This window comes from Chrysemys picta, chromosome 2 (assembly GCF_011386835.1).
Source record: "Chrysemys picta bellii isolate R12L10 chromosome 2, ASM1138683v2, whole genome shotgun sequence".
In the NCBI taxonomy this organism is placed as follows: domain Eukaryota; kingdom Metazoa; phylum Chordata; order Testudines; family Emydidae; genus Chrysemys; species Chrysemys picta.
The window spans coordinates 148,366,580-148,388,295 of NC_088792.1; the positions used below are offsets into that span (position 1 = coordinate 148,366,580).

At 51.0% G+C, this 21,716-nt stretch overlaps 2 protein-coding genes across 4 annotated transcripts in view; one reads left to right on the forward strand and one right to left on the reverse strand.

Moving 5' to 3' along the window:
- On the forward strand, nt 1-8,194 carry LOC101947422 (heparan sulfate glucosamine 3-O-sulfotransferase 1-like). 3 transcript variants are annotated; one of them, XM_065584313.1, is made up of 2 exons: nt 1-160; nt 4,032-8,194. In XM_065584313.1, exon 2 carries the CDS (start codon nt 4,355-4,357, stop codon nt 5,267-5,269), a length of 915 nt encoding a protein of 304 aa, XP_065440385.1. In that variant the 5' UTR covers nt 1-160; nt 4,032-4,354; the 3' UTR covers nt 5,270-8,194. The 3 variants fall into 3 exon arrangements, with proteins under 3 accessions (XP_065440385.1, XP_065440386.1, XP_065440387.1); XM_065584314.1 differs by lacking the exon at nt 1-160 and adding an exon at nt 169-365; XM_065584315.1 differs by lacking the exon at nt 1-160 and adding an exon at nt 2,943-3,153.
- Nucleotides 7,827-21,716, reverse strand: part of LOC101939573 (histone H2A.Y) — a 24,384-nt gene continuing 10,494 nt past the window's right edge. Inside the window, exons 2-6 of the mRNA XM_008173923.4 lie at nt 19,057-19,134; nt 17,862-17,975; nt 15,028-15,157; nt 11,999-13,628; nt 7,827-8,504 (exon numbers count right to left, since the gene is read on the reverse strand). Of these exons, the coding sequence (XP_008172145.4) occupies nt 13,567-13,628; nt 15,028-15,157; nt 17,862-17,975; nt 19,057-19,134 (384 nt within the window). The 3' untranslated portion in view covers nt 7,827-8,504; nt 11,999-13,566. The remainder of the gene's footprint in view (nt 8,505-11,998; nt 13,629-15,027; nt 15,158-17,861; nt 17,976-19,056; nt 19,135-21,716) is intronic.

Genomic DNA, 21,716 nt, shown 5'->3' on the forward strand with positions numbered 1-21,716 from the left:
TTCGGGGGCGGGGCCGGCGGGTTACAAAGACGCTGGCCCCGGCACCCCAGAGCAGTGCGGATTCCCGGACTCCAGGAGCCGTCCCGCGTACGGGACGGGTCGGGTCGGGTCGGGGTCCCAGCGGCGGCTTGGCGGTGTCGCTTCGCGCCCGGACCAGCTCGTGAGTTGCAGTCCCCGGCCCCACCCCGGCTCCGAGGGGAGTCCCCGGTCCAGTTCCAAGCTGCCGCCTCCCCTGGGCTGGGATCCTGCTCGGACGGAGCGAAAGACACCCAGGGCAGCTGGGGAAACTGAGGCAGGGGCAGCTGGAAGCGGGGGCGCCGCAGTGTGAGCGGCCCGGGCGACTGGACCCGAACACGTGTTCGCAGGTGGCGTGTCCCCAAGACAGCGCCGGGACATCCCGGGGGGAGCCCCCGTGTGACAACCCGCTCGGGAACTGGGGGAGGCCGTGGGGCAGGGAGGGACGGATATGGGGGGCTGTAACCCAATTGGGGTTGCTCCGGGGGGTCTGGCTCAGGCTGCCCGGGGCAGGCGGTGTTAGGTCACCTGCCCTCCCCCCACACTTGACCCCTCCCTGTGGCCGGGATCGCCCCGGGCCTGGGCAGGTGTTTTTAACCCTTGCCTCGCCTGGCGGGCTGGGGGGGGGGGTGTCAGGGTAGTGGGGGGCGGGGGGAGGCTGGTGCTGCTGGGGCCGATCGCCGCATCTCTTTAAACCACCGAGGGGCCTAGACCCATAGACTCGACCCCACTCCCAGCACAAGCCGGGGCCGTATCGTCCACCAGCGCCATGGGGGATTTCTGCCCCTGGCTCCCAGCCCGTATGGGAACTCTTCCCCCCCCCCCCCCCGCAGGTGAGAGACCTGCCGGCTCCCTGTCTGGCACCTCGCCCCCTGCTCACCCCCCACGGGGGGCACCTTCCCCGGGAGAGCGGCGCCAGGCTGGCGGGGCCGGAGCAGGAGCAAGGGGGAGGGCAGGCCCCGGTCCAGCTGCCCTCTGGGGGAGGCAGAAAGGGCCCGGGTACTTGGTACGGGGCTGTCCCGGGCTGGGTCCCTGGTATGACGCCAGCCGGGGTCATGGGCACTGGGTGCCCCCCCAGGAAAGAGGCGCTGGGGCTCGAGCCGGGCCCGGGGTGCCCGGGCTAGGAACTGCCGGGACCAGGGGTGCCAGGCTCGGCCCAGACACGCCCGGGCACAAATTGAGTCCTGGTGCTCCCTCCCCACTCCTCGGCGGGCAGTTGGACCCCCGGCTGGGTCCCTGGGGCGCTGCAGCTACGTGGGGCCCCGCGGGCTGGGGCTCAATCTCCCCCATCCCCATAGTGAGGCGTTCGTCCCTTTAAACGCCCTCCGCGACCGCAGTGACAGTCTGCGCCGGCCGCCTGGTTCCCCCTAATTAGCAGCATCCGCCAGGAAGAGGGGATCGTCCCGCGGGGCCCGCCTCACTAGAGCAAGACACGTCACCGAGCCAAACAGCGTCCCCCCGAGAGACGGGCAGGCCCAGCCCCCGGCCCTGCCCCTCCCGGGCGGGCGTCACTAGCCCCAGGGGGAGCTGAGAGGGGAGCCCCAGCCAAGACCGCGCAGTCCCTTAACTGCAGAGCCGGGGAGAGAACCCAGGAGTCCTGGTTCCTCTTCCCCTCCCAGAGCCGGGGCGATCACAGTGGTTGGGTCTGTGCCCGCGGCGGATGCCGGGTCTGTCCGGGCCCGGCTGTGACGGGGACTGGGCCGTTCCCAGCAGGGTACCCGCTGACCCCTGGCCCAGCCAGGCTCCCCGAGCCGGGGAACGCGCCCCCCTCCCGGCCGGCAGCTGGGGGCCTCCCCCGCAGCCCAGGGCGCTGAGAGCGGCACCGCCAGCCTCGATTTCCCCTCGGCCTGGGGAGCGGAGTTTGCTGGGTCTCAGCAGCCCCCGCTCCCCCGCGCGGTGTCCATAGCGACACACCTGTCCCCCCCCCTTCCCCCCCGGCCGGGACACGGGGCTCGACGCTCGGTGACGCCAGCCGGGCTCCCCGGGGCTTGGTTAGGGCGTCAGGCGGGCGGGGGAAGTGCGTCGCCGAGGATCCCTCGTGGCCCGGAGCAGCAGCACCTGTGGGGCGGGGCTGGCTGGGCACCTGGGGGTGTTTGTGTCTGGGGGGGGGGGGGCTGATCACTGCACGCGGGTTGGGAAGAACCCACCGCACATTGGCGGGGGGGTGTCACTGAGGGTTTAAACTGGTGTAAATGGGGGAGTCTGGAACGTGGAGTCTTTAAATGCAGCTTGGAGGAGCCGCGTGACCCCGCCGGAGGCTCTGGGGGACGGGGGGGCTGGGCCTGTGGGGAGTACATGGCTGACGCGGTGGGGCTGGTGCGCTCTGCGGGGCCCTGCATGTCAGGAGATACCTGCCTCGGGGGCTGTTATTTCATCCCGGTGGGTCCTGCTCCATCCCTGGGCTGCTCCTGCTGGGGATGGGGGGAGCCGTGTTAGTCTGAATCCACAAGAACAACGAGGAGTCCGGTCGCACCTTAAAGACTAACTGATTTCTTTGGGTATCAGCTTTGGTGAGCTAACACCCACTTCTTCAGCTGCATGGAGTGAAAATGACAGATACCGGCACAGACATACTGACACACGGAGAGGAGGGAGAACCAGTGATGACAAGACCAGTGCAGCCAGGGGGGTTGTGGGCCACTCCCAGTAATTGAGGAGGCGTCAATACCAGGAGAGGGAATTTAACACCATCACTACAAAAGCAATTTCCCCTCTCCTGGTATTGACGCCTCCTCAATTACTGGGAGTGGATCAAATCCACCCTGGCTGTATTGGCCTTGTCAACACTGGCTCTCCCTCCTCTCCCTGTGTCAGTATGTCTGTGTCTGCACCTGTAATTTTCACTCCATGCAGCTGATGAAGTGGGTTTTAGCCCACAAAAACTGATACCCAAAGAAATCGGTTAGTCGTTAAAGTGTGACCGGACTCCTGTGCCATTGTTTTTGTACCAGTGCTGGGTGCTGGGACATGTTTTCGGAAGCCCCTGGGGGAGATCCCAGTGGGGTCCCGACCCAGGGAAGATTTTCCATGGGACCAAGGCTCTCCCCTTGCTCAGCTGGTAGGCCAGTGCCCTCCTGCACCAGGACAGCAGCAATGCAGTTCAAAGCTCTGCCCCCACTGCCAGCCCGCTGCCCTGAGGTTAGTCCCTCTGCTGGAGTGGGGAAAGGGAGGCAGAGAGGGAACGGGACCTGCGGGGGGTTGCAGTGTGAGTCAGTGGCAGAGGTGAGAACAGAACCCAGGTCCCTCGAGGCCCGTGTCACCTAATCTCCTAGCTCTGGGCTCAGCTTGTCCAGAACCCAGGGGGACTGGTCTCTACTGGCCCCTTGTCAGGGCTGCTCCGTGGGCCGGGAACAGGAGGGCGCAATTCTTCATGCCCACACGTCTGTGTCTGCCCACACCTGCCTCTGCTCAGCCAGTGCAGCCCAGCCCCCCCCCCCCATGCAGTCACAGCTTGTGCCAGCTCCTACCTGCCCTGCCTATGGACAAGGGCCCAAGGCACAGGCCTTCCAGCCAGGGATGGGGGAACAACCTGGGGGTGAGGGCTGCCGAATCCCGCAGCGAATGGCAGGTAGTTTCCAGAGCCTGGGAACCTGTCTGCACAGCAGCAACTTTCCAGGGCTGGAGTGAAAGTCCCCTGAGCTCAGGAGTGGGGCCCTTCCTTCACAGCTCCCCCATACATGAATGGTTGGCACTGCAATGCTATCAGTGGCCACTAGAGGGCAGGCATTGGCCCACAGTGTCCTTCATGGGGCGAGCAGCAGCTGGGTTGGGGGCTCTGGCCTGGGCCCCAGGCCAGCCCAGCCCAGCTGATCAGCAGGGGCTGGGGAGCAGGGCCCAGTAGCAGAATGGAAATCCCCCCGCTCAGCTCCTTCTCACGCCCCTGCCCAGGATGGGCACCTGGGGACCATGAGGGGCACCTGGGGACCATGAGAGACCATGGAGCCCGCCCCATCGCACTGGCCCCCCTGGTCTGAGCTGCTCCAGCTGACGCCCCATTTCTCCCCTTCCTCCCACAGGTGGCCACCAGCCCGGGGCTGCTCAGGCATTGAGGAGCCGGATACTCGAACAAGGGGCCCAAGAGAGAGCGGCGGCAGGAAGCCGACTGGGGCCATAGCGCTCCGCTGCCCCTCTGAGCGGAGACTGTGCCAGGGAAGGGGCTCTGCCAGCCAGGATCAGGGTGGGACCCTACTGGGGGCAAGGGAGGGGAGCCCCTGGAGTTAACCCTGCTCATGGAAGGGAGTTGGGTGTGAGCTGAGCAGCCTTTAGTCTACGCAGCAGACCCCAGCTCCTACCAAGAGCCCAGTCTACTTGTGCCCATCTATCCCGGGCAAGGGCAGCCATGGCCTGTTGGTGGGCTGGCTGGCTGCTCCTGCTGGTGGAGGCTTGGGGGTCCCACCTGGCGCAGGGGATGCTGGAGCCCTGGGCCCAGGAGGCTCTGTGGCTGGGAAACACATCCGCGTTCCAGGCCAGCAGCCTGCAGCGCCGCCTGCCTCAGGGGATCATCATCGGGGTGCGGAAGGGGGGCACGCGGGCCCTGTTGGAGATGCTGGCGCTGCACCCCCAGGTGGCCGCTGCCCGTGCCGAGGTGCACTTCTTCAACCGGGAGGAGAACTACCGCCGGGGGCTGGGCTGGTACCGCCAGCAGATGCCCCTCTCGCACCCCGGCCAGCTCACCGTGGAGAAGACCCCAGGCTACTTCTCCTCCCCGCGGGCCCCCGAGCGCATCCGCGCCATGGACCCTGCCGTGCGGCTCTTGCTCATCGTGCGGGACCCAGTGGAGCGGCTGGTGTCAGACTACACCCAGATCCTGCACAACCGCCGGGCACGGTGCAAGCCCTACCCGCCCCTAGAGCGGCTCCTGCTGCGGGGGGACCGGGGCCTCGACACCCGCTACAAGGCTATCCAGCGCAGCCTCTATGCCCTGCAACTGGCCCGCTGGCTGGCCGCCTTCCCCTCGGCCCACATCCACGTGGTGGACGGGGGCGGCCTGATCCGCGAGCCCCTGCCCGAGCTGCGCCGCGTGGAGCAGTTCCTGGGCCTGGCACCCAGCCTGGGCCCCAACAACTTCTACTTCAACCAGACCAAGGGCTTCTATTGCCTGCGGGCCGGGGCCCGCCAGCGCTGCCTGGATGAGTCCAAGGGGCGGCCCCACCCGCCCATCGCCGAGCAGCTGCTGGAGCAGCTCTGCACCTACTTCAGCGCCCACAACGAGCACTTCTTCAGCCTGGTGGGGCGTACGTTCAACTGGTGCTGAACTGGGCAGGGCCTGTGGGGCAAGACCCCCCCAGCGGGCCGAGCCCTGCGGGGACAGAGCCCCCTCCCCAGGGCAGAGGCTGTGAAATGAGGGGAGGGGGAGTTGGTACCACAACAGGCTGGGCAGCTCTCCCTGCCCCCCCAGCTCAGAGGACTTAAGTGCTCAGAACAGGCTGTGAGGGGGCTCCTGCTGGGGCTGTATCCCCTGGACACGAGAGGGTAGATGGGAAAGGGGGTGGGGGAAACCAATCAGGGCAGGAGTGGGTGGCTCCCCCCCCCTGCAGGGACAAGGCAGAGGCCCACAGCTGCCCCGGAAGCACACTCCTAAAAGGGTCCAGAAAGAAACATTTGCCCTGCAGCACTGTGGGGCAAGGCAGGTGGGATGAAAGGACAGGGTCTTCTACAATTCAGGGCATCTTCCCCCTCAGGCTGCCAGCCCCCCACCCATCACCTCCCAGGGGGGCAGGAGACCCACCTCTCCCAACAGAGGCTGCCTGTTTTCCTGCCCACTCAATTCCCCAGCCAGCCTGCAGTGCCTTCTCTGCGGGCTATACGCAGCATTACAGGCCCCAGCTCTTCCTAAGCAAGCCCCAGCCTAAGGCAAAAACCCAACAGACACCCCCCTCCCTTGGTTTAGGGGTTGTCTTTTGCAGCCCAGGGGTGTCAGGCTCACTCTGGCTGGGGCAGGCTGGCAGCTGAAGCCAGGTGCCCCCTTATCCTGGCTTTTGACTGACCCCTGCCTGGAGGGGAGCGCAGAGCAGCATGTGGTCACAGTGCAAGCCATTCAGGCTGCAGCCCACAAGACTTCCTGCTTCCCCCCCTCGCCCCACTGGACCGGAAGCCCAGCCAACACCAAGCCCAGCTGCTCCATCTCCGCTGCCCCCTGGTCACTGCAGGTTGGTGCCTGTGGAGCAGCTGGCACATTCTCTCCCCCCCCCCCCCCCCAGCAGCCAGCTCCTCCCTCAGGCAGAGCACCCAGGCCTTGCAACTTTGCCTGCACAGGTGTAACAGCAGCTTAGTGCAAGGTGGTTATTGCCCTCTAGTGTCTGGCTCTGGGAACTACAGGTACCTGCTACCACTGTAGCCCAGTTGCATCATTAGAAATGGCAGTGGGGTGTGGTTCTGGTGCTGGAATCACTCAGAGCCCAGGGGTAGACACATTTCACACCCCCCCCCCCCCCGTTACATAAACTCAGAACACAGCCTCATAACTCTAGTACTGAAGTATGCCCCTGCCAGCACACCTAGCACAAGTGTTAACAGCGCCAGCCCCCAGTCCTGCATGGGGTTTGAGCCATCAAAGCCCCAACTGCCTTGGCCTTGCAGCCAAGGAAATAGGGATGAACTCCCTCAGCTATAGCACTAGGTGGGAGCACACAGAGCAGCCCCAGAACAGCCCATGGGGGTCACACTGTTATGCACACAACCTCACACCCAGCCTGTACCTCAGTTCAGCTCCTGGGGTCCCCTCCCACGGGTAACAAAAGTGACTCTCTTTTCATTCTTGTATCCCACTGAGTGGCAGTGCTCTAACTCTTTGTCTGACAAAAGCTTTGCCATGGGTCTGCAGCACATGTCAGGGAGACCCAGCTGAGCGGAGGCAGTGGCAGTGCTGGCACTGAGGATGGCTGCTGCCAGCTGAACATGGATTACGTTCGCTGAGATTTTTTTAATTGGGTACAACAAACACTAGGGAAATGGGGTCAACATTGTTGGGGTGGTTTGTTCCCCCAACCAGTTCACTCAGTGCATGGTAATGAGGCACAGAATTGAGTCCTGAGCAAAAATCTCAGGGTCAAATTCCAATTTAGGTCTTTGCTCTGTAATAGAGACAAGAGGAAAGTTCTTCCCCTCCACCCAAAGCTTTGAAATAAGAAAATTTTCCCTCTAAAAAAATATATATATTTGAATGGAAAATGTAGTTAAAATTCTTGCACTGATGGAATTAGATCCAATACATGCCACTGGCAGGAGTGTGAGGATTGATTTACCACCCTGCCCGCTGCCCCAAACATCCTGTTACGTAACTGCCAGACCGGACACGAGAATGGAGATGGTTATTCCCAGACTGACCACTTCCAATGTCAATTCCAGGTCTGACCTGAATGGACATTACCATGCTGAGCACCTTCCCCAGGAACCTGTAAGAGCTCCACGCGCTGAGGGCTAAGAGGATGGGCCCCTGGGAGGCAGCCATAAAGAGCACTCTATCAAGTCTCCGTCCCCTATGTACATATTTTAGATTATGTTTAGGTCACTCCTTAACCTCTTTGAAGAGTTACATAGCTCCATCTCCTGGAATCCCTCACTATAAGGCATGTTTTCCAACACTAACAGTTCTCATGTCTCTCTTCTCAACCCTCTCCAATTTTTCAGCACCTTTTGTTAATTGTCGACACCAGAGCTGGACACAGTATTCCAGAAGCAACACCAGTGCCAAATACTTTCACAGTTTAGCTGTTTGATGCAAGAGCCCCATTTTCACTGTTTTGATCTCAGCAGCACTGTTTCAGAGGTTTAGAAAGCCAAAACCATATAGTTCCCTCCCCTCCTCTGAGTACTGGTACGTAGCATTTACTGTTTATACAAGCATGGCAGACAAAGGACCTTTAGAGTTCTTCAGATTCAAAGCTTTGAAAAAAGGCCAATTCTAGAGCAGGCTGAAAATATTTAAACCAGTCTGATCAGCATTACAAGATACGCTAGTCTGCACATTTCACCACACCAAGCTATTTTGCCACAGTCCTTGCTGCTTTCATATTCAAACACAAAGTCTCTCCTCAGATCTGACAGTGTTTGGTGCAGTGATAGTTCTCATAAGTGAAACTTGTTCTCATGGGGAATGACTGGTAGATAAGTTGGTGGGTAAAAAAAATAAAACCTCTATCTGAATTGAGACTTATCAATGCACAGATCCGTAATATTTTTGCTGTTACAAAAAGTGATGGACTCAGAATTGTGCCAACATTAACAACATCCACCAGGATGGACTTGTGCTAAAAAAAATCTGAAAGAATCAGATGCTTTCAAGCAGCCATAAGGGGATGGAAATCAGAAACTAGTTAAATGACAGTTTACACTGTCAAAAAAATTTGCTCATTTAATCTCTGAAGCAGTAGGCAGAAGCAATAGATTTCAGCCCCATTTTCACCTCAGCATTTGCTCAGAAAGTGTTTTAAGGAAAGATCGTACTTGCTGTTTGAACAGCATCTTAAAACGGTCTCCCTAACCAGAAGCTTTTCATAGAATCATAGAATCATAGAATATCAGAGTTGGAAGGGACCTCAAGAGGTCATCTAGTCCAACCCCCTGCTCAAAGCAGGACCAATTCCCAGCTAAATCATCCCAGCCAGGGCTTTGTCAAGCCGGGCCTTAAAAACCTCCAAGGAAGGAGACTCCACCACCTCCCTAGGTAACGCATTCCAGTGTTTCACCACCCTCCTAGTGAAATAGTTTTTCCTGATATCCAACCTGGACCTCCCCCACCGCAACTTGAGACCATTGCTCCTTGTTCTGTCATCTGCCACCACTGAGAACAGCCGAGCTCCATCCTCTTTGGAACCCCCCTTCAGGTAGTTGAAGGCTGCTATCAAATCCCCCCTCATTCTTCTCTTCTGGAGACTAAACAATCCTAGTTCTCTCAGCCTCTCCTCGTAAGTCATGTGCTCCAGACCCCTAATCATTTTTGTTGCCCTCCGCTGGACTCTTTCCAATTTTTCCACATCCTTCTTGTAGTGTGGGGCCCAAAACTGGACACAGTATTCCAGATGAGGCCTCACCAATGTCGAATAAAGGGGAACGATCACGTTCCTCGATCTGCTGGCAATGCCCCTACTTATACAGCCCAAAATGCCGTTAGCCTTCTTGGCAACAAGAGCACACTGTTGACTCATATCCAGCTTCTCATCCACTGTGACCCCTAGGTCCTTTTCAGCAGAACTGCTACCTAGCCATTCGGTCCCTAGTCTGTAGCAGTGCATGGGATTCTTCCGTCCTAAGTGCAGGACTCTGCACTTGTCCTTGTTGAACCTCATCAGGTTTTTTTCGGCCCAATCCTCTAATTTGTCTAGGTCCCTCTGTATCCGATCCCTACCCTCTAGTGTATCTACCACGCCTCCTAGTTTAGTGTCATCTGCAAACTTGCTGAGAGTGCAGTCCACACCATCCTCCAGATCATTAATAAAGATATTAAACAAAACCGGCCCCAGGACCGACCCTTGGGGCACTCCACTTGAAACCGGCTGCCAACTAGACATGGAGCCATTGATCACTACCCGTTGAGCCCGACGATCTAGCCAGCTTTCTATCCACCTTACAGTCCATTCATCCAGCCCATACTTCTTTAACTTGGTGGCAAGAATACTGTGGGAGACAGTATCAAAAGCTTTGCTAAAGTCAAGAAATAACACATCCACTGCTTTCCCCTCATCCACAGAGCCAGTTATCTCATCATAGAAGGCAATTAGGTTAGTCAGGCACGACTTCCCCTTCGTGAATCCATGCTGACTGTTCCTGATCACTTTCCTTTCCTCTAAATGTTTCATAATTGATTCCTTGAGGACCTGCTCCATAATTTTTCCAGGGACTGAGGTGAGGCTGACTGGCCTGTAGTTCCCCGGATCCTCCTTCTTCCCTTTTTTAAAGATGGGCACTACATTAGCCTTTTTCCAGTCATCTGGGACCTCCCCCGATCGCCATGAGTTTTCAAAAATAATGGCTAATGGCTCTGCAATCTCACCCGCCAACTCCTTTAGCACCCTCGGATGCAGCGCATCCGGCCCCATGGACTTGTGCACGTCCAGTTTTTCTAAATAGTCCCGAACCACTTCTTTCTCCACAGAGGGCTGGTCACCTTCTCCCCATGCTGTACTGCCCAGTGCAGCAATCTGGGAGCTGACCTTGTGCGTGAAGACAGAGGCAAAAAAATCATTGAGTACATTAGCTTTTTCCACATCCTCGGTCACTAGGTTGCCTCCCTCATTCAGTAAGGGGCCCACACTTTCCTTGATTTTCTTCTTGTTGCTAACATACCTGAAGAAACCCTTCTTGTTACTCTTAACATCTCTTGCTAACTGCAACTCCAAGTGTGATTTGGCCTTCCTGATTTCACTCCTGCACGCCTGAGCAATATTTTTATACTCCTCCCTGGTCATTTGTCCAATCTTCCACTTCTTATAAGCCTCTTTTTTGCGTTTAAGATCAGCAAGGATTTCACTGTTTAGCCAAGCTGGTCGCCTGCCATATTTACTATTCTTTCTACACATCGGGATGGTTTGTTCCTGCAACCTCAATAAGGATTCTTTAAAATACAGCCAGCTCTCCTGGACCCCTTTGCCCTTCATGTTATTCTCCCAGGGGATCCTGCCCATCTGTTCCCTGAGGGAGTCAAAGTCTGCTTTTCTGAAGTTCAGGGTCCATATTCTGCTGCTCTCCTTTCTTCCTTGTGTCAGGATCCTGAACTCAACCATCTCATGGTCACTGCCTCCCAGGTTCCCATCCACTTTTGCTTCCCCTACTAGTTCTTCCCTGTTTGTGAGCAGCAGGTCAAGAAAAGCTTTGCCCCTAGTTGGTTCCTCCAGCACTTGCACCAGGAAATTGTCCCCTACGCTTTCCAAAAATTTCCTGGATTGCCTGTGCACCGCTGTATTGCTCTCCCAGCAGATATCAGGGTGATTAAAGTCTCCCATGAGAACCAGGGCCTGCGATCTAGCAACTTCTGCTAGTTGCCAGAAGAAAGCCTCGTCCACCTCATCCCCCTGGTCTGGTGGTCTATAGCAGACTCCAACCACGACATCACCCTTGTTGCTCCCACTTCTCAACTTTATCCAGAGACTCTCAGGTTTTTCTGCAGTATCATACCGGAGCTCTGAGCAGTCATACTCCTCTCTTACATACAACGCAACTCCCCCACCTTTTCTGCCCTGCCTGTCCTTCCTGAACAGTTTATATCCATCCATGACAGTACTCCAGTCATGTGAGTTATCCCACCAAGTCTCTGTTATTCCAATCACATCATAGTTCCCTGACTGTGCCAGGACTTCCAGTTCTCCCTGCTTGTTTCCCAGGCTTCTTGCATTTGTGTATAGGCACTTAAGATAACTCAATGATCGTCCCTCTTTCTCAGCATGAGACAGGAGTCCTCCCCTCTTGCGCTCTCCTGCTTGTGCTTCCTCCCAGGATCCCATTTCCCCACTTACCTCAGGGCTTTGGTCTCCTTCCCCCGGTGAACCTAGTTTAAAGCCCTCCTCACTAGGTTAGCCAGCCTGCTGGCGAAGATGCTCTTCCCTCTCTTCGTTAGGTGGAGCCCGTCTCTGCCTAGCACTCCTTCTTCTTGGAACACCATCCCATGGTCGAAGAATCCAAAGCCTTCTCTCCGACACCACCTGCGTAGCCATTCGTTGACTTCCACGATTCGACGGTCTCTACCCCGGCCTTTTCCTTGCACAGGGAGGATGGACGAGAACACCACTTGCGCCTCAAACTCCTTTATCCTTCTTCCCAGAGCCACGTAGTCTGCAGTGATCCGCTCAAGGTCATTCTTGGCAGTATCATTGGTGCCCACGTGGAGAAGCAGGAAGGGGTAGCGATCCGAGGGCTTGATGAGTCTCGGCAGTCTCTCCGTCACATCGTGTATCCTAGCTCCTGGCAAGCAGCAGACCTCTCGGTTTTCCCGGTCAGGGCGGCAGATAGATGACTCAGTCCCCCTGAGGAGGGAGTCCCCGACCACCACCTTGTTAACAGCAAGCGTCTCCTGAACTACAGTACTCTTACCAAAACTAATGATTGCAGGTGAAGTGTCTTAAATGATGCTCAGAAGACCTAGCTTGAAACAAGTTGAGCACCAAGCGTTGAGCACTTGAACTATGTCACTTATTTCAAAGGTGCTGAGCACATCTCACTCCCATTGCCTTGCATGAGAACTGCAGATGATCAACACCTTTTTTTTTTTTGGGGGGGGGGGGGGGGGGAAGAGGGAAGAAGAGAATCTGGCCACATTCTCTCCCACCCCTCACCCCTTCTGAATAAGGTCTGATCAACCTGAACTTTTGGCTAAAGAAAATGGGAGCTCTAGATAACACCTGTGAAAAATCAAGGCATTGTGTTTCAATATCTAAATCTACATTTGTTTAACTTTGGGTACCCAAATTCCAAACTGAAGATTTTACTCGGGAATGGCTTTGAGGCTTAGAAGGGAAGTGATGCAGACGCCCATTTGATTTATCCACAGCACACTGGAAAGTAACTTGCGATGCTGCCATTCTACTCTTTCTATTCTGACAGCTGAAATCACTCGTGGGTCAGGGCAGAATCCCCACTACCACGATGAGCTAAGAAAATAAGTACGTTTTTGTAAAAAAAAAAATTAAAAAAAATTAAAAAATGAAGCGTTATCACAGGTCTCTAGGGCAGTGTGTTAATCCACACACATACACTTTCTATTAGTTTAAAATGTGCAGTATCTGTGATCCTTACTAGTGACAACAGGTATACTTAACAATGGAAAATGCATTCTAACCGTTGTGGTCAGCCCCTCCATTGACCTGTCAGCAGCAGTGATAGCAGAGCTGCTATCAGAAACACAAGTCAAATAGTTTCTTCCTTTAGATACTTGTGGTGTCCTCAGCTCTTGCAATGCAATTGGAACCCTGAATTCAGATCTTGGCAGGTAAGTGAGAGAATGATTTTCCAGCAACATTAAGTAAGTGAAATTTTAAGTAGCAAATCAACTTTGTCATTACTTTAACAGTGATAGCATTTACCTTTTAATAGATTCCTATACTATAGGCCAATTCAATTTTTTTTGCACCATTAAAAGTTTACTCATTTGCTACCAAGATTGCCCATGCCATTCAACAGGTTATATTACAAACCATCCAAGTGAAGTAGTCATGGATGTGGCTGATCTAAAGAGGGAAAGAGCTTTTGCCTGTATACCTAGTCCAGTGGAGTTTGAGGGAGCCAGCTTCACAGAGAAGATGTGAAGTCTCTACTACATGATTTTTGCACCTGAACACCACGAGAGCAAATTTTGTAAAAAATGGTTTTATCAGTTCCATTTTTGTATAAAACACACGGGAGAAACCTAGCCAATCAACACACGAATTGCTGCCACATGACAAGATACTTTTTGTCAAACTTTGAATCTAAAGAACATACAAATGTTTTCTCATGTCTACAGTCAATTGTCTATGCTCTTCCATTTAACTATTTCTTAAAAAATTCCACATATCCCCATATTTCTTCTGTCCCAGTTACAGTACAATGACAGGGAGGAAGAGGGTTGGTTAAAACTCCTCTCTATGCAGTTTTCTGCTGTCCCTTCTTTCCAATCAGAGACTTATGGATGTGAGGGATTACACCTGCAAAGAGAACAATGGATTAGAATAGTGGTGCACACGACATTTTTCAACAGAATAAGTTCTGTTAGTTCAAAGGTTTGTTCATTGCCTGAATAGCTAGAAAGCTTTCAGTGTTCTGTTCTCTTAAGTTTTCACCTTTTCTTGTTCTTTGACTATCCTAGAATCCCCCGATTATAATGCACATTCTCCAGCGGTAATTTCATCCCACCCCAATGGATCCCACCTTATTTCAATCATAGGTTTGTTGATCCAACAGCTCATTTCTAAGCTGTAAAGCCAAAATGGAAGTTGTAAGAGTACATGAAACAGACATAATTAAGTTGCCCTATACTTACTCCTAAGGTTGATTACGGCGATGTCTGCAGGTAGAGCAGGCTGTAGAGCACAGACACTGCACGCTCAGCTAGCACAGGCATAATGGCAGTGTAGATAGGGAGGCACTGCTTAGGCAAGTGGAGTACAGATATGCCAGAACCTGAGAGTACGTACCCAACACAGCTCTCTACATGCCCAAGTAGTGCCTCCCACATCTACACTGCTATTTTTCTGCAGCATACTGTCCTGCTGCCAGAGCCTTTCCCCATCACAGTGAAAAGTTCAGGTAGCAAGGAAAGGCTCTGGCAGCTCCCCAAGCAGAGCCTTTTACTGCTGTGGGTAGTTACATGGTGCAGAGTGGACGCAGCCTGCTTTTCACTGCAGCACGTAGCTACATGTACCCTGCATGCCACCTGGCATATCCCAATATGCCACGTATCTCAACAGAACATCCACAAAGGAAAGCACAAAGGCATGGATGCAGCAACAGAAGAGTTAAGTAGGACCATTCATCTACGTCTCTCAAATTACTGCAGGCTATTTTGTACAGTATAGAATTACAACGAACTCAACATCGTTATTACACGATATATGAAAAGCACTTCTGTGAAGCTTAGTCTTCTTCCTACCTAAACTACCTCATACAGCCCAGTTCTATCTGTAAGGAAAGTTGCAGTAAAGAAGTAAGGGTTATAAAGAGGGAGGGTGGACAGAGAAGCTGCAATCCTAGGATCTTTAATAAAAGTGAAACAAATCCAGATTTCCCTCAATTTACAGTTACTTTACGTTTAATGCTCATGGAAGGTGCGGAGTGGATTATCCATAGAATATGCACTACAAGGAGAAGAGTAATTCAGTGGCCCATCCAGTCCTCTTTCTATGAGGCTGCCAAATTTCAATTGCTATGATGTTTTAGATGGAAACCGATACAAATCTGGCCAGAATGTCTGCCATTATTGATCTATGTGAAGTAGTGTGACAGAAGAAATTAAAGTGACGTTAACTTATTGTCGGTCATCTTCCTTGCAACTGGCTGTGCACTTTTGTATCAACCCAGTCAGTTATGAAGCCCAGCTATACCTACCTCCACCAGCAATGGTAGCTTTAATAAGGGAATCCAACTCTTCATCCCCACGAATAGCAAGTTGCAAGTGACGAGGAGTGATACGCTTTACTTTGAGATCCTTGGAGGCATTACCTGCCAACTCCAGCACCTGACAAATTAGGAGGCTATTTTAGTAAAAATTAGACCTGTTAAAGTTTACAGAAAGCAAAACGTGGTGTCAGCTGGAACATGAAATCATGAACAACTCTCAATTAGGTACTTACATGATGCGCATTACTGCAGTATGCAAGTGCCTCAATATCTAATGTATTTATCTTCATAACACCCCTGTGCAGTAAGGCAGTGCTACTATCCTCATTTTAACAGATGGGAAAATGAGGCACAGAGACACTAACCAATTTGACCACGGTCACAAAGGGAGTTTGTGGTAGAGCAGGGAATCGAATCCAGACCTGGATTAGATTCCCTGCTCTACCACAAACTCCCTTTGTGACCTAAGCTAGCACCGTAGCCATTGGACCTTCCTTCCTCTAACCATTCATTGATTCCAAGGCCAAAAGGGACCAATGTGATAACTTAAAATTTTACACCTTATTTCCAGTCTGAATTTGTCTAGCTTCAACTTCCAGCCATTGGACTGTGTTGTCTGCTAGACTGAGGAGCCCATTATGAAATATTTGTTTCCCATGTAGGTACTTACAGGCTGCAATCAATTCAACCCTTAACCTTCTTTGTTAAACTAAATAGTTTGAGCTCAAGTGTGTCACTATAAAGCATGTTTTAATCATTCTCATATGTCTTATCTGAACCCTCTCTTATTTATCAACATACTCCTGGACACAGTATCCAAGCTGCAGTAGCACCAGTGCCAAGTATAGAGGTAAAAGAACCTCTACTCCTACTTGAGATTCCCTCGTTTATGGATTTAGCCCTTTTGGCCACAGCGTTACACTGGGAACTCATATTCAAGTCCACCGTGACCCCCAAATCTTTTTCCAGTGTCATGCTTCCCAGGATAGAGTCCCCCATCTTGCAAATATGGCCTACATTCTTTGTTCATGGCACCCACTCACTGTTTAGTTACAATCAAAAGCCTATTCTGGACAAACAAGGTATACCTAGGATGGCTTGCCTTTAATATAAATAGCCTTCACCCATTAGTTATGGATGTAAAGGTCCACTTGTCTTTTAACCAGTTATCCAGTGTATTTTTTGCAGTTGACATAGCTTATGAGAATCAGACTGATCTGCTTAGTCAGTTTCACTTTTGAGCTCTTATACAGCATCACAAAGCTGCACAAACGGGTGATGCAAGTTCAAAAATCCTTTATGTTGAAATGAAGTTTATTAGGTTTTTACAAAATAAGAAGCTGAAGTTCGTGGGCCTACACAGATTTTCCAATAGTTTAATCAACTCTTTGCATCTACAGAGTAATGCATTAGCTATCACCCAGCTTAACTAACTGGAGGGAAAAAAAACAACTATTGTCATTTAGATTTTAATATTCCCATGCTGCTTGGTTTCTACCACATACATTTGGAAGAATATTTTAGAGAAACTATTTGCTGCTATTTGTTTAATTTATTAGGATAAATCAAGTTAAAGTTTAACAGAGAGGAAAACTGAACGCAATGAAGGTCTAAACCAGGGGTCTCAAACTCAAATGACCATGAGGGCCACATGAGGGCTAGTTCATTGGCCCAAGGGCCACATCACTGACCCGACCCCCCTCCCCCCCGCTGCCCCCGGCCCTGTCCCCACTCCACCCCTTCCATGAGGCCCTGCCTCTTCCCTGCCCCCATTCCAACCTCTTCCCTGAAGTCCCCACCCCAACTCCGCCCCCTCCCTGCCCCCAGAGGGTGCATGAGGGGTGTGGTGGGGGCTCAGGGCAGGGAGCTGAGGTGCAGCAGGGGGTTGGGGTGCAGCAGGGGGCTCAGGGAAGGGGATTGGGGGGTGGGGTGCAGGAGAGCTCCGGGGTGGCAGCAGCGCACACCAGGGCCAGGGCAGGCTGCCGGCCCCGCTCCGGGAAGTATCTGGAACCATGTCCCTGCGGCCCCTAGGGGAGGGGGGATGCAGGGCTCTGCACGCTGCTTGCCGTGCCTCCAGGTACCTCCCCCGAAGCTCCCATTGGCCGCGGTTCCCCGTTCCCGGCCAATGGCAGCTGCGGGGGGGGGGGGGGAGGGAGGGAGGAGGAGAGAGTGTGTGTGTGCCTGGAAGCCAGGGCAATACCCCACCTGGCCGCAGGGACCTGATGCCAGACGCTTCAGGGAGCAGCGTGGGGCTTGAGGCGGGCAATCCTGTGGCTGTAGTTTGCCCACCCCTGGCCTGGGGGGGGGGGTGGGGGGTGGGGGGGGAGGGGGGGGAGGAGGAGGAGGAGGGGCGGGCGCAGGCCACTTGGCGGGCCACAGGAAATAGCCCCGCAGGCCATGTGTTTGAGACCCCTGGTCTAAACGCTATGTGCTCTGCAAAACAAAAGCTGGGATAATCATTCATATCACATTTACAACAAACGGAATTACAAACATCTTTCTTTCGGTATCCAAACAATGCTGCAGTTTGGTGTCAGCAGCTTGCAATACTTACATCCCACTTGTCTTCAACATATTTATTTGGGTAGCTATTCAGAGCTACCAAGAATATATTTAGTTTCTTGTAATATCAGGCAAATTTAATTGCAGACACTTCTCCGATCTTTCTGCCCCTCTGACTGGATGTTTGTTCTCCATAGGTTTGGAAAACACAAGCATGCGAAATAAGGAGGACTATAGACAAACAGAAATATATCCACCTACCTATCTCTCTATTCTGTTATGTACAATGTGGTTTTGACAGTGGTTCCTTCAAAACCTACCTCAGCAGTGAGATACTCAAGAATTGCAGCACTGTACACTGCAGCAGTAGCACCAACTCGCCCATGACTCGTAGTGCGAGTCTTCAAGTGTCTGTGGATACGACCCACTGGGAACTGAAGTAGAAACATTTGTTAGGCACTTGAGATCAAAGTCTATGCTGAAGCACTAAATTCTTGCCTAATGTTGATTAATGTCTATAATAATCTGGTGTAAGAAATGTAAATGGAGTAAAAACTTACTGAAGTAGAATACTGGATTAACCCCCACAGTGAATACAAATAAATGGCGAGCTTATTTTCAATGGGGCTGGCGAGTTTTACATCTCTAAATTTTCCTCAACAGGGACACCTCTGAAAAGTATGTTAGTTTAAAGTCAGGATTACACGGCCTTTACATACTAGTCAGTCAAGTGTCAAATCACATACAGGGTTTGTGTTGTAAAAAACCAAAACTTTTTCAGAAGCAGATCTGTAGTACTAAAGAGATTACACTGTGTACTGTCAAATCAGCAGAATAATTTACATAAACCAGGCAACAGGAGAGTGTTCATGGACTACTGCCAGAACTGCCTGAATTTACTCTACAACCAAGGAAGTTCCAATATAGAAAGTTACATTTTACAACTAAGTTTTTGGTCACATGGTGGGAGTGGACTTTAAACAGTCCTATGCAGGCATAGGAACTTATTGAATGGGCACAGCAGACTGTTTGGACTTATATATAGTGCTGTGTTTCCAAAGCACTCTGGAAGTATCCAAGTCAATCCCCACAACCCTGAAAGGCTGGTAAGTAACAAACATTAATATGATAGACAAGAATTGACACAAGTACTATTTGGGGGCAAATAACACATTCAAGGCTTTTAAAAGAAGTCCAATCAATCATTGCATTTAGTTACAAATTCTGAGAAATACCAAAACATTCAAAGTAATAGGAATTGTAAAATTTAATTCACGTTAGAGGGTCAGAGTAGCAGGAAAAAGCATGTCTATAGGAGCAAGAAGAAACTTAGCATTTGATTTTGTAGTTATAAGTAGTCATGAAAAATTTCACAATAAAGCTAGAAGTGCATTTCCATTTTCCTTCCACCTCCCCTGAACCTGCTCCACAAAAATGAAAGTTTTACTTAACAAAATTAATTATTGCATTCAAATTGTAAACACTAAAGCAATACATAATTTAGCACCACTTTACCTGCAGTCCTGCTCTTTGTGAGCGAGAAACTGCCTTCGCCTTGGCCTTTCCACTGTCCTTTCCAGCCTTGCCACCAGCCTGAATAAGAGAGCAATATTAAGAATTAAGAAAGCAAGCCCATGCACAGAGAAGAAAAACCTGCACTGCTTCACCTTACCTCCACCACCACACTTAGGAATCCAGGAGTCTTACCTCTTCTGCTTAAACTTGGAAAATTTATCCCAAAACCGAATAAGGAACATCTCTCAGTGGTTTGAGCATTGGCCTGCTAAACCCAGGGTTGTGAGTTCAATCCTTGAGGGGGCCATTTAGGGATCTGGGACAAAAATCTGTCTAGGGATTGGTCCTGCTTTGAGCAGGGGGTTGGACTAGATACCTCCTGAGGTTCCTTCCAACCCTGATATTCTAGGATTCTTTAGAACAAGTCACTTTTGTATACAACAGTTGGATATGCAATGTCTCGAGAGAAACTCCCAAATATGATTCACTGCAAACTTTCCTCAAGCATCAAGAGTTCTCTATATTAAAAATAGATGAGGCATGAAGGCTTGACTATTTAGTCGCACCTAACTTTTCAGGTCTGCCGCTGCTTAAAAATGTTTACATAAGAAGCTGTAACCAAACCCACCCCATACATATATTCCTTTCTCGCCAGTTTTCTTAAGATCTCATGACTGCTTCATGCTAGAGCCAGAAAAAATTGAGAACACAGCCATGTTACTTCAAAAGTCAGTACTTGTGCTGATATAACAGTTTGTTAGCAGACCAGAATCTTAAGCAATTCTATTTCAATTGTAATTTTCCACAATGAATTTTCATGAATTAGCTGATCACCTAATGGATATTCTTACCTGAACTATTTTATTTGGCTGAATAGGTGAATTTATCTGACAATCCCAAGAAATCTAGACACTAACCCCACCCCCACCGGTTTTTGTTATACCAAACTGCAAGGCTCACCATGCAATTATTTTGATAAATTACCTAAGGTGTAGAAGCTGGGTGTGTGTGTGTGAAAATTCATAGATTCCAAGGCCACAAGGGATTACTGTGATCAGTTAGTCTGAGCTCCTATTAACAGGTCATAGAACTTCCTCAAAATTCCTAGAGCATAGAGACGCTCCATGGGTTACGCAAACCCGACTTATGGAAGTCTGGATTTACGGAAAAAGTTCCGTAACCTCCCCCCCCCCCCACGTAATTGTCGGAGATACGTTCCCGACTTATGCAAGGCGTTCCGGAACGGAATGCTTGCGTAAGTTGGGGAGCTTCTGTATCTTGATTTAAAAATAGTGTGTGATGGACAATCCATCACGACCCTTGATAAGTTGTTCCAATGATTAATTGCTCTCAGTTAAAAATGTACACTTTATTTCCAATCTGTATTTGTCTAGCTTCAACTTCCAGCCATTGGATCATGTTAGACTTTTCTCTACACTGAAGAGCCTGTCATCAAATATTTGTTTCCCATGTAGATACTTGGACTAATCATGTCACACTTTAACCTTCTCTTTGTAAACTAAGTAGATTGAGCTCCTTGAGTCTATCACTATGAAGCATGTTTTCTAATCCTTTAATCATTCTCATGGCTCTTCTCTGACCACTCTCCAATTTATCTCCTTGAATTGTGCACATCAAAGCTGAATAATGTATACCAGCAGTATAACCTCTCTACTCCTACTTGAGATTCCCTGGATTAGCCCTTTTGGTCACAGCACAGGACTGGAAGCGGATTATTCACCACAAACCCTAAATCTTTTTCACAGATACTACTTCCTATGGTAGAGCCCCCCTACTTATAAGTATGGCCTGTATCTTTTGTTCCTAGATGTATACATTTGTATTTAGATATTAAAACGCCCATTGTTTGCTTGTGCCCATCTTAGATAATTGTCTGGATCGCTTGTTATCTTCATTGTTTACCACTCTCCCAAACTGTCTCATCTGAAAGCTTTATCAGGGATGATGATTTTAGGTTTTCTTCCATGTCATTAATAAAAAACCTTAACAGCATAGGGCCAAGAACCGATACCTGCAGGATCCTACTAGAACAGTGATTCTCAAACTTTTGTACTGGTGACCCCTTTCACAGGGAGCCTCTGAGTGCGATCCCCCTTATAAATTAAAAACACTTAAATATATTTAACACCATTATAAATGCTGGAGGCAAAGCAGGGTTTGGGGTGGAGGATGACAGCTCACGACCCCCCACATAATAACCTCACGACCCCCTGAGGGGTCCTGCCCCCCAGTTTGCGAACTCCTGCACTAGAAACACACCTGTTCAGTGATGAATATCCATTTGAGAGAAGGTGCATCTCCCACCCCTGCACACACCACATGTGGCCAGATGTTAAGCTTTGGCCCCGTCAACACTGGTTCTCCACTTGTGAGGTAACTCCCTTCTCTTCATGTGTCACTATATAATGCCTGCATCTGTAATTTTCACTCCATGCATCTGAAGAAGTGAGGTTTTTTACCCACAAAAGCTTATGCCCAAATAAATCTGTTAGTCTTTAAGATGCCACCGGACTCCTTGTTCTTTTTAGCAAAGTCATCCAACCCCATTAAAATAATGCTTTCTTCTGCTAATGCTGTGAACTAGATTCACTTGTAGCGAGGATGCAGTGCCGCCTACTGGATAGAGAACTGGACTGGGA

Bases quoted from the DNA above. Each gene is read 5' to 3' on its own strand.
- LOC101947422 (XM_065584313.1), top strand. From the start codon at position 4,355: ATGGCCTGTTGGTGGGCTGGCTGGCTGCTCCTGCTGGTGGAGGCTTGG.